The following is an 11,922-nucleotide window of genomic DNA, read 5'->3' on the forward strand; positions in this document are numbered from 1 at the left end:
CAACGGCAGACAACTCTGTAGACTCAGTGGACACATTCAGTCACTTGCACCTGATCCTGAACTACACTGTTGAATTCATATCATCCATCTCCATCTGTATCTACGCTGTGTTACAGAAGGTAGCAGTGCTGTAAGCTCAGTGCACTTTACAATGTCACCACGAAAATGTATCTATATTTAAAGTAATCCATCTGCGGTGCTGATGGAAAATATTTTACCCATGAAACTGCTGTTCACTGAGAGTCTGAGCGAGCGAACATCATCCGTCTCTCCCGTAGGTGCTTAAACAAGCTTTAATAACGCTGCGTTGAAGCCGGAGCAATTTTCCACCATGTAAACAATAAATTAATCTTTAACACACACAGACTGAAGAAAAGTGTGTGAATACTTCCTCCGACACCGCAGTTCACTCACTGTTTGTTTTTGTTTGTTCTTATATTTCCCTCCTTCTATTCTGGTGAAACACACTCCTCTCCTCTCTTTTTATGTGTTTATATTTACTCCTCTTCCTCCTCCAGCTTCTCTCCTTTTCTCCGCTCCTCTAAATCAGCACTTTCACTTATGAATATGGAAAGACCTGGGACGGTGTTGCATTAATAGCAATCTTCTGGGTCACCCCTCCCTTCAGCGTGTAGCAGAAAAAGACATGATTTCATTAACCTGAAAGTGTAAGCGAGAGGTCTTGTGATGCGTCTTTAATGACCACAGAGTCACAGTGAGCTGTCACCGATGTCCGAGGACTTGTTGACTTCTTAGTCCGACCTCGTTGAGCGTCAACAGTTCGGGAGAAAACGTCCCTCTCGATTCTAAATTCACTTTTTTAGGTCGTGAAAGGCGTCATCCTCAGCCTGAAATAGCCTCCTCTGTCTCTCTGCCTCCCCCTTTTTTCCTCCCTCAGTGGCTGTCCTCAATGTGCTCGTCTCTGAGTCGGTGCTGCCGGCCGGAGCAACAGGAGACGCAGCTTCTGCTGCGAACTCTCCTCCATCAGCTCGTCCTCTTCTGCTTACTCTCCGTCCCTCAGTTTGTGTCCACTCTTATTATTCCCCTCTTCTTCTTCTTCTTTTGTTTTTTCTCCCAGCAATGTGTCAGTGCTGGTGGAGGGTACCTACTGCAACACAATTTAACCCAGGTGGACGTAATAGGTGAATTTGATCACTGACCTATTTCCATCTCTGCCTGTATAGACCTCAGATGATGTGGTTCATTGGTTTAACCACTTTTAACCTTTTAAGCAGCCTGTTGATTAAAGGCTGACCTGTTTTCATCTGCTGTGCATGTGTGAATAATTTAGTCTCTGTGCAGAAAGTACATTTATGTATCAGCACATACATGCCTGTGGCGCGTATCTATCAGTGGAGCTGACCGCAGTTTATTATCAGTGTTCTTCTGTGTCTGTCTTTCATGTTTTCCTGGTATTACATTGCCATGATTCACAGTTCTCATGAATCGTATTAAGGTCACATAGTAAGGGCGTAATGTTCATAACATTTTATATGAGTGTCTAATCAGTGTGGATGGTATGTGGACGTTAATAGAAGCAATAAATTCACATTTAAATGCTATGCTACTTCAACTGAGAAACTCCTGCTCGTGGAGCCATGCCAGCAGTGCCTACGTTTACCAAGATGCATTGCACCCAAGCAGCGTCCGCCAAGCTCTGCTGCATTTATGTCTTATACTTCAGCTCAATTAAATACATCTGAAAACTTGAACACTACAAAATGTATCATCCACAAAACCTCTGCACTCATATTTGGACGCCATCTTGACTTTTTTCTTGCCTACTTTTGTTGCTAGTTTGCAAAGTTAAGACAGAGACTACAGATCCTCTGTTACACCTCCGTTACCTCCAATGCTCGCTCCGAGGCGGAGCGCCTTCGCCCCACCACTCCGCCCTTTTACATAGAGGAAGAGGAGTAACAGAGGCCTTATAATCCCAATAGATGTGACGTTTACTACAATATGGTTTTTATGGGTTAGGGTTAGGGCTAACCCTAAGACTCAGACGTTTTTAGTACTAATTAACAAAAACCTGGAGAGCGCCGACCTCCACCGAGGCCAACAGTCCAGTTTCAGAGATATGAAATACAAACAAACAGCACAGAAAGCGTGACCTCCTTGGCAGAGGCAGCAGGAAGGAAGGATTAAAAACCGTGATCAGCATGCAGCCAACATATTATCAGTATTGTCTGTCAGGTTGACCCTTCATAGCCGAGCAGAGTATCTGTGTCAGTTGTATCTATCCATGTTGAATGTATCGCTTCATTGTGTTGATGCTCGTGAAATGGAAACCATCTCATCCAGGTGAAACTAATGTCGCAGGAAGCTCCAGGCAGCCACCACCAGCACAGAGGAGGGGATGTGATGTGGAGGATTTAGCAGCACGATGTGATGGGTGGGAAACATCAAGCGTGTAGTGAACGACTCAAAGACGGTGAATACTACATGATATGTTCCCGACGAGCTCATTCCCACCCGCTCACATCAAAGACCTCGGCTGTGGAGGAGCACACATCTCATAAAGACGTCCTGTCTGCTCCTCCTGCGCTCGCCTGTTAAATCTCGGGGACTTTCTGTTCGAGCGTCTCAAAGCCTCCTGGGCGCGCTCACAGAGCCGCTACTGACCTCAAAACCGGCACGGGCATCAAAAGGCGTCTTTGTGGATTCAAACGGCGCACACGTGCTGCCTCTGAATCGACCTCAGAGTGCAACAAATGGATTCCTCAGCTACTTTTCCATTCTTAACAGGCTCTGTAGTGTTTCGTACTACAGATATTCATTGGTGAAAAATGAGAAGCTTTCATGTCTAAAGCACATGTTTGGATGCTTGTCACTCAGCTGAAGATGTTTGGACTGATACCAGCAGCTCGCCCTGAGGTGGAACGAACATTATGGCTGCATGAAAACCCCTGATAGCGCTCGAGCGTCTCCCCTTATTGATAATCAATTGGACGGGATGTTTGGCTCTTCCTGTGCGTGCTCCTTCACAGACTCGCTGCTAAACCGATTTGCTTTTATCTCACCAACATGTCGGTGGTCCTGAATTAACCAGCAGTGAAGAGATGATTAAAGTCAGAGCTATTAAAGTACATAACACGGTGTGATTCAGCCCATGTACGTGTGCAGGACCAAAGTGTTGTTTTCTGCTACTTGGACCGTTCAGAGAAATCACTCTATATAAATTAGCTGCTGTGTTTACTCTATGACTCATTTTTTTTCCCAGAATGCCCCCCTGAAGAGACTCAAGACGCAGGGTGCAGCTGGTTGCGATAGGCCCGCTGTTTTCTGATGACGGTGATGGTGATTATAATGGATGAGTTTGTCGATTATCAGCGCCGTGACGCAACGCGCCGCAGGTCGGTCCGCTCCCCGCCTGCCCGGCTTCAGCCCACGCTGCCCCCGCTGCCAGGCAGGAGAGGAAGGGCTGATGGAGATTGAAAAGGGAAATTTCAGGGTTGTGTTGACAAGGGGGTGTTAAATTGGGTAGGAGGGGGAGAAAGAGGGGCAGTGGGACGGAGGGTTGGGTCTCTTTTGGGTGGTGAGCGTGAGACGGCCTCCTCTTGTTATCCGTTACCAATCTTAAAGGAAAAGTTGGATGTATTTTTATTATTTCCTGATGTGAGTTCAAGGAGAAGATCAATAATATCCTTAGCAGGTTTAGACACAATAGAAAAAACAAAAGGCTTACAGTTGGAGGGACCATAGGGAGCAGCAAACAGCGTCAAAGGCTTCTTCAGATGCGGCTAACAAATACGTCCTCCTTTTCCCGGGCCATGAAGGATCCATCGGGTGCATTTTGGTTTCAACTCAATTGAATAGCTGCGATACACATTTTAAAGTTTATCCAGCCGTCATTTTTTTCAGTTTAAAATGATGGCGTTAGTTATGATAGCTAATTAGCCCACTAGCTATCTGTTGGAGCCACATTTGGTGATACAAGGTTAAAGGTGGCGCAAACAGGAAATTCTCCGTAGACCAGACAGTGTCATCTAAGTTCAGCTTTAGCACCTACACAGGCTACGAAAGACTCCTTCGTGGTCCTCGTCTTTCGAAGGACGCAGCCCCTGAATTGAGACGCACCTAAAGAAGGTGTGGCTAATCAGACACAGGTGAGACAATGGAGTCACAGGTGAAAACAATAAGGGCGGGACACACAATCCCAGAAGTGGGAAAACACACAAAGACAGGAAGTAGAGCAACAAAAGAATGAAGTGTGAATGAGAAAATAAAACAAGCACTAAATACATTAAATGCAAAACTTAACAAAAGGGATGAAACATGACAATTCTCATATCTGTCCTTTCAAAGTAAATCAGCACCTGGTTAGCTTAGCCTAGCATAGAGCCAGGAACCAGCTAGCCTAGCTCCGTCCAAAGGTAATAAACTAATAAACACCTCATTTCTCTTTGCTTTAATCTGTACTAAGTCTGATTTACATGGAGTTATGTGCTGAACAGGAAGTACCTGCTCCCAGCCAAGAAACAGTCCAGCACGAGACTCACAGTAAACCCTCAACTTGGCATTGTAACACACTTCTTGCTAAGGATAAACACACACAAGATATTCTGTGTTATTCAGTGAGATTTACACGTGCAGGAATGTGGACGTTGTTACTGTTTGACAGAGCAAGGCTAGCTGTTTCCAGTCTTTGTGCTAAGCTACGCTAACTGGGTTCATATTTACTGCACAGATATGAGAGTGACATCAATCTTCTTCCGCCACAAAGAGAGGAATCAAAATGTCAAACTATTTAAACAACCATTACAGTGTGTTAATACAGAATGTCATCTAACCGTTATAAATGAACGATGTCAGTTTCAAGTTTGCTTTGCAGTTTGGAATCAGTGCATTTAAATACAGTTTTAGCTGAGTCAATTTTTGGAGTTTATAATGCAAATCACACTGCTCCTCTTGGTACATCAAGAGAGTGTGAGTCTTGAATTGCACTGTACAAGTTTCTGCAGGAGCCAAGCGAATAAAAGCACAGTGAACAGTTTTCTGTTAGCACATCATCACAGCTTAGAACGACACCTGTAACCCAGCTTACGCACTTCCAACAAAAGTGACTTTAGTAGCCTGAGAAAATGCTTTATCACACTCAACAGCAACCAAACTGTAAATCAAAACCCAAAGATCAATACTGACAGTTTGTTAAAGGAGCAGTTGACCCCTGGAAAAAGGCCGCTGTCAGTCAAAGCTGGTGTTCTCTGTAATCGATAGAAGCCGTAATATTTGAAATTGGCGCCATAGTTGTGGAGAAAGTTGTACAAACAGCTTGTGGTTTCGCCCATTCTACATTCCTACAACACCCAGCGTGCATTGTAGGCAATGGCTCAGAGCGGTACAGAATCTGAAATATGACGAGAATATACCGGTGGATCGTCTAAAAACTCTTGGGGTCTGCAGTCTACATTTCAAACCTGACAATTTTGAACGAGACATGACATTGGAGGCGGGCGTCCTAGATTGAGGAAGTGTTGTTTAGAGAGCTCCCTGGCCTTTACATAGTCTGGAGGAGGTTTTCCAGGGCCCATTGGAGAAGCATTTTTTCCTACCATAACGGCATTAGCTCCCAATAATAGCATGACATGACTGAGGTTAAAAATCGGCAAACTGGCCCTTTAATGGGCGGCATGTCATTAAAGTATTACCAAAAACATCTGACAAAGGAGCAGAAATAGATGAATCATAATTGTCTAAAGTTTGACCCAAGCATGCAAGTCGCCTTTAAACCTCAAAAACAGTGTGAAAGAAAGACCGAGGTCTATGAGACGTGTATCTCTTTCTCTGTCGTCACTGGTCTCCTGAATGGAAAAAGACAAAACAAGGATTCAAAGCCTCCTCTCTTGAAACTTCTTGGTTAAAATCAGGAAACAATCGTGGCTGCGGTTAAAGGAACCGTGTGGATTGTCGGTCGGAGACGGGCTGCAAACCTCAGTGTCCGGTGTCAAACACAGACACCCAAACATCCTCCTCCTTCCGCCTCCTCCTGAGAGGTCTGGCAGCTCTTATCAGGGTCATGTTACTTCCACTTCTGTTCTGAGATTTGCACCATTACTGGAGTAGTTTGTCAGAAAGATTTAGAGATATAACAGATGCTTCTTCTGTTAAATCCGTTGCTTGTTTTACACCAATTCTGCAGTGACATTCATTTTAAGCTTTAATGCCTCTTGTTTATCGCCCAGCTGTGTCTGAACAGAGTGACAGCCATACTAAGCTGGCTGTATTTAATCGTTGCATGGGACAATTTCAGCCGCCAGCAGCAGAAAGCTGCACATTTGTGGCCTTTGTCGTGTGAGCCAGAGGCTTCTCCCCTACGCGCTCTGCCGGTGTCTGGTTTCTGTCGTGGTAGCCGGCGCGATGAGATCAGTTATCGCGCACAAATCAGAACCCCGTGGAGGTCAGTGGGTTTCTGTGTCGGGTTGGTCTCTGCCGCAGCATGGTTCCGGACAGCTGGTTTAAGGGCGGTGTCGGGGAAGGCGGGGTATGAGGTTTGACGAGGGGCCAGGAGGGAAAAAATAAAAGGCCACACCTGTCGGAGACTTGTGATGAGCAGGGACACGGATTTGGAAACATGAAGTGACTCACTTCAAAGTCTCCTAGCATGAAGACGGTGTGGCATACTGATTTAAGTTTTAAGCTTGATGTAAATCAGCTTCCTACATTAACGTGTACTTGGTAGTTTCTCTTACGCTCTTAAACCTCCCTGATCTTGACCCGATTAAAGTATCAGGCTGCAGGTTGGTTTAATAAGGATGCATTCCTCTTTTCACTCTTTGAATATGCCCATTATTCCTTCCCGTGCTCCTCATGTGTTGCTTGTAGATACATAAGGCCCAGGAGGAAGTGAGAAAGAGACAGCGGGCAACATTTACTTTGCTTTTGCACCAGATGTGATGTTTTCTGCTCCAAAACACACACACTGCATCTCTGAAGGAGAGAGAGAGAGAACAGGCCGGAGTGTCTGCGAGGTCTGCCTCTCTCCTTAATGCATATGTATTTAAGGGAGGGTCATTTAAATAATAGGAGGAGACGTGTTAACAGAGGATGATTATGTATTCTGCAGGATTTACTGAGGTCATGCTGTGTGCGCCTGTCAGGTTCGCCTCTGAAAAGGAGGCGGAAACACGGTGCAGATGGGATTTATAAAACACACAAGACTGAAGAGCCTGTATTCAACTAAAAATGTAATGTTAGAGTGTTTATATTTAATGTGTCTTTGACTTGTTCTACACCTCATGAGCAGTGGAGCTTTTGTTGGTTCTGGCAATAGTATTATATCAGGCTAGCACTCATTATATGCAGGTGATTACTGCCCAGTGTCATTGTTCAGTGTATATTCAATGTTTTTTATATAATAGATGGACGACACGTCTCCATCTGCTCTCATTGTACAAAATTGAAGCTTGAGATCAGCTGGTGGAGCCGCCATAGCCACTTCCGCTAATCGAAACACACACTTAACTTAACAGCAAAGATCCTGCACGTTGGCGTGTTTAACAGCAGAACAGCTTCTTGTGTTGGTCTGAAGCAGACGTTCACAGGTATGGAAACTTCAGTGACTGTAGTGATTGTTTTAGTTACGTCTCCTCTCACCGTTCCTCCTCTACTCTGCTTATCCGGAACAGATCGGCTGCAGGAGCCGACAACAGAGCTGTCAATCATCATTTTGACAGCATCAAATAACTAATTAAAAATGAACTTGTCAGAAAAATGAACACTTTGACGTAAATCAGCATGATAAGAATTAACTATAATGACAGAAACCATGTTTGGCGTGTATTTTTGATTTTATATTTTGACTCATGTCCCATCTGTTAACATGGAGGAGGCGGGCTTTATGACCTATACTGCAGCCAGTCAGCAGGGGGCGATAGAGAAGGTTTGGCTTCACTTTAAGGGAGCTGTCATGTCACTGACCTAAACTTCACTGTAAAACGTAGTTAAAACTAACTCTCATGACCGGTCATGCACATTCATTCATCATCGTTAATAATGTAATAATGTGTCTGTGAAGGTTCGTGATGGTAATCTGAAGCTGAATCCAAAAGGTTCTTTAAGACGTTGCAGCTCTCATCCGAAAGGCTTCCTCACTTCTTTCGGATTAGTTTGATTTCAAACTAATAATGTCAAGGTAATAATATTGAAGGAACAAGTACTTTTACTGTCAATTCTGAGCTTCTTATTTAGATAGACTTGAAATAAATAACTTAAACTTGTGGGTGAAGTATCTAAAAGTTATAGTTTGACAGTTTTACTGACGTTAACGAGCTGAGCTTCTCTCCCACCTCTAATTCTCTGTCTGATGCTCTTACCTGCTGTCTCTATCTGCTGTGCTAAAGCAGATTGCCAGCACTATTGCATAACGGCGGAGGATTATATAATCTGCATAAATTAAATTCACCTTTTAGCAGTGAGACTTCGCTGCTGTGATTTCCAGCCATGTGTTTGAAGAGGTCCAGTCAGTCTGTGGAGAACAGGACACTGACGGTAACATTAGGTTGTTGTTGCCAAAGTTGGCAGACAGTTGCCAGGTTGGCTTATCACCCACATTATCAACATTCAAAGGAGCCACAAATAGATGTTTGGCAAACATTGCTCTGCGTCTGCTTCACGGCGGGTTCAAAGAAAGTGCAGAGGAGCCAATCTGAAGAGAAGTGTCATCACAAGCAGGAATATCAGCGCGGTCTCCCGGGCCTCAGGCGGTGACGTACATACATGCAGCGTGAAGCTCTTTGTTTGCACACAGAGCAGACTGCGTGTGCCGGTCAGCTCGTGTTTGCCGGAGCAGCGAGGTCGCTGCGGGCCGGGCTGAGGCTGCGGGATCTCAAGGGGGCAGAGAGGAAGCGGCCACTTCACAGCGGATCATCTTCAGCTGACGGTGCAGCGAGCGGCCTGTCGAGCAAGCGGGAGTCACACTTCCTCCTCCCAGCTGTCAGCAGAGGGATCGGATGTGTGACGCCAAAGCACCTGAGCTCTGGATGTGACTGTGGCGACTGTGATCGGCAGGATGAAGTGTGAAGTGATCAACGACAAACTGACAGATTCTCATTTTGCCTCCACGAGGGTCTGTTTTAGGGTTAAAGAGAGGCAGAGGCTTTAAAAACAGTTTAAATTGTTGGTTTTGAACTTCATGTTGGTCTTGTGGCATCTGGAACATCTGTAAACATCCGTCCTTTATCTATACCACTTATCCTGTTCAGGGTCGCGGCGGGGCTGGAGCCTATCCCAGCTGTCATTGGGCGAGAGGCGGGGTTACACCCTGGACTGATCACCAGACAATCACAGGGCCGACACACAGAGACAGACAACCTTTAACACTCACACTCAGTGCTACATGCAATTTAAAACCTCCAATGAACCTAACGAGCATGTCTTTGGACTGTGGGAGGAACCCGGAGTACCCGGAGAGAACCCACTCATGCACGGGGAGAACATGCAAACTCCACACAGCTTTCTCTGTAGACAACTTTAGTGGAATGTAAAGTAAAGTTTGTTCAGCCTTTCTTCTATTAACTGGACCACAAAAAAGCAGCAACTTAACGCAGAAAGTGGACCTATCCATCGTGACACTACCCATTGGTTTGTGTCCTGCTGTTTTGAAGCCTTCTGGTTTTTAGGAGCACTATCTGACCATGTTGGGATGAGAGGAGCGACGTGTTTGCAAATTCATTAGCTGGCAAATTAGATTTTTAACCACAAAATGAGATTTTATTCTTGGTGGTAACTGACCAAAGTTGTTTAAACTAATGAAGCTTGGAGAACTCGGCCGCCCAATGGTGGGATAGTGAGTGACCGAACAAGCTGTGTAGCTTCAACCACCAGCGAGCAGCATCCACATGTCCATCAGCGGACATGTCCCTAATTATTCTAACCTTTACGCCTTAATATTTAAACTATATAAATATTCTCCCACGTACTGTTGCAGTAAATGGAAAAAATAAGACACCAGGGTCGCCAATTTAGCTCAGCAGTTATTGTGCATCCCATATGCAGGGGCTGCAGTCCTGCTCGATGCGACAGCCCCAGGTTCGACTCCCGCCCTCGGCCCTTTGCCGCATGTCATCCCCGCCTTCTCTTCACCTGTTTCCGACACTAACCACTGTCCTTTCACTGTCCAGGCTTAAAGGCAAAAAAAATGTACTTAAAAGAATACAAAAGTTGGGAATTTTACATCCTCACTGGAGTTTGACTCGCTTTTGGCGCCGGCATCAAGTGGCCACTTGAGGAACTGCAGTTTTTGAGCCCATTTTTCAGCCCCGAAGTTTTCTGCTTGTGTTTTTTTACCAGCTTAAAACTCACTAACATGAATACCTCTTGTTATTGGCAGTTCATCAAGAGTTGAGTGCTCTGACTACTTTCAGTCCTGCAGTGTCATTCAACATTTATCTGATTGATATTTTAGACAAAAGAATGGGATGAGGCCCTGCTGTTAGTTTTATATTATAGGTTGGCATTAAGCTCACAGGTTGAGTTTGGGAATAATGTTTTGAACGCAGAACCTCACAAGAATACTAATTCAAAAATGTGTGTTTGTGTTTTTCTCTCTTTCAGGATAAGAAAAGTCCCGTTTCCTGTGAAGGTGTGCCGTTCAGCCCTGCAGCTCCACATGCGGGGGAAACCAAAGAGCGTCAACGTGGAAACCAAACCGGGCCAGGCCATCGCGGATTTCAAGAAAGCCCGAGACGGTTTCATCCTGTTCGTCCCGGCTAACTAACAAACTGTCCGACCAAAAACTATCCACAATAGATTGAGTGTTATTGATATCTGATCTGGTTGAAATATCAGCGAGCTTCATGTACAAAGCAAAGACATGGATGTAAACCTGTCTCACTGTTTACTAGCAAAGATTGTTTAAGCGTTCTGTAGAAAGGTTTTAGTGTTAGCAGGAGGCAGAGTTGCTGGTAAAGTCTGCTTTCTCGAGCTGCAGAAGGACAATGTGCACTGGACTATTACTAAACTTATGAATGTTTTGCAGGAATAATGAGGATTTTATGTTGATGTAGAGAGTCAGGATACATTTATAACATGTGTGATGCTGCGTTTAATTTTGCTGTTGCTCCATTAAATATTTGAAGATGTATTTTTTAAAGACAAAAGGGAACCAAAGCATAAATATTTGCACTTTTTAAATGACAAATTGTACATCTCAATGCATGAATACAACGATGAAACTTTCCAGATATGTTTTTATACGTGTGCCTTATCTTGTGCTGTTGCCTTAAACAAAGACGACTGAAAATTATTCCAAGTCTGAAGTAATAAAGAGCAGAAAGAGAGAAAAGGAAGTGGAAGAAATAAATTATTCAAGATTTACTGAAGCGACTTCTTTGTGTTTTAATTTCTCCCCAGAGCTGCTCCACATGAGCAGACAGCATGTTGCACCGCGTCTGTACAGAAGTCTACATTATACAGTGATTACAATATTCTTCTCTAATGTGCTCCAGCGCTTTGAAGGGAGACTAAAGACGTGCAAATGTGAATGAAATCAGTCAGAAGTCCTTCAGTGTGGTGAGAGGATTTCCTGACAGTCAATTTACAGTACGGGTTAAGGCTCTGGTGTTTGTGCTGACGCTTCTCGGGCCCTGCAGGAAGTGACACGCGCTGTAAAGACGTTCAATCAAACTTGTCTTGTGAACAGCAGCTATCAAACGACCGGACGCGGTGACGCAAGAGCTGCTTCCTCTCCGGTCCCTTTGGTGTCCTCTGGATCAGATCAGCTGGGGTGAGACACACACACTGACACTGCAGACGCATTTCAACAGGATTTCTAAAATGTGCAAAGATCTTCAAACAGTTTCAGTCGAAGAAACGTAATAAAGTGTTACACAAATTACACAAAACACTGCAATTTCTCCAACATGCAGATACAGTAGATTTGGTTTTATCTGCCCATTTCTTGATACAATAAAGGTGGATTAA

General features: G+C 44.5%; 1 protein-coding gene across 1 annotated transcript in view; it reads left to right on the top strand.

The window, feature by feature from the left end:
- The window catches only part of myo1g (myosin IG), a 57,407-nt gene extending 46,090 nt beyond the window's left edge, over positions 1-11,317 (top strand). The window contains exon 22 of the mRNA XM_069681709.1: positions 10,555-11,317. Within this exon, the coding sequence (XP_069537810.1) occupies positions 10,555-10,717 (163 nt within the window). The 3' untranslated portion in view covers positions 10,718-11,317. The remainder of the gene's footprint in view (positions 1-10,554) is intronic.
- Positions 11,318-11,922: the final 605 nt, after the last annotated feature.

The sequence above is a fragment of the Semicossyphus pulcher genome, unplaced genomic scaffold (assembly GCF_022749685.1).
Source record: "Semicossyphus pulcher isolate SPU_LCO1_2020_fin unplaced genomic scaffold, fSemPul1.0.p SCAF_5, whole genome shotgun sequence".
Lineage (NCBI taxonomy): Eukaryota > Metazoa > Chordata > Actinopteri > Labriformes > Labridae > Semicossyphus > Semicossyphus pulcher.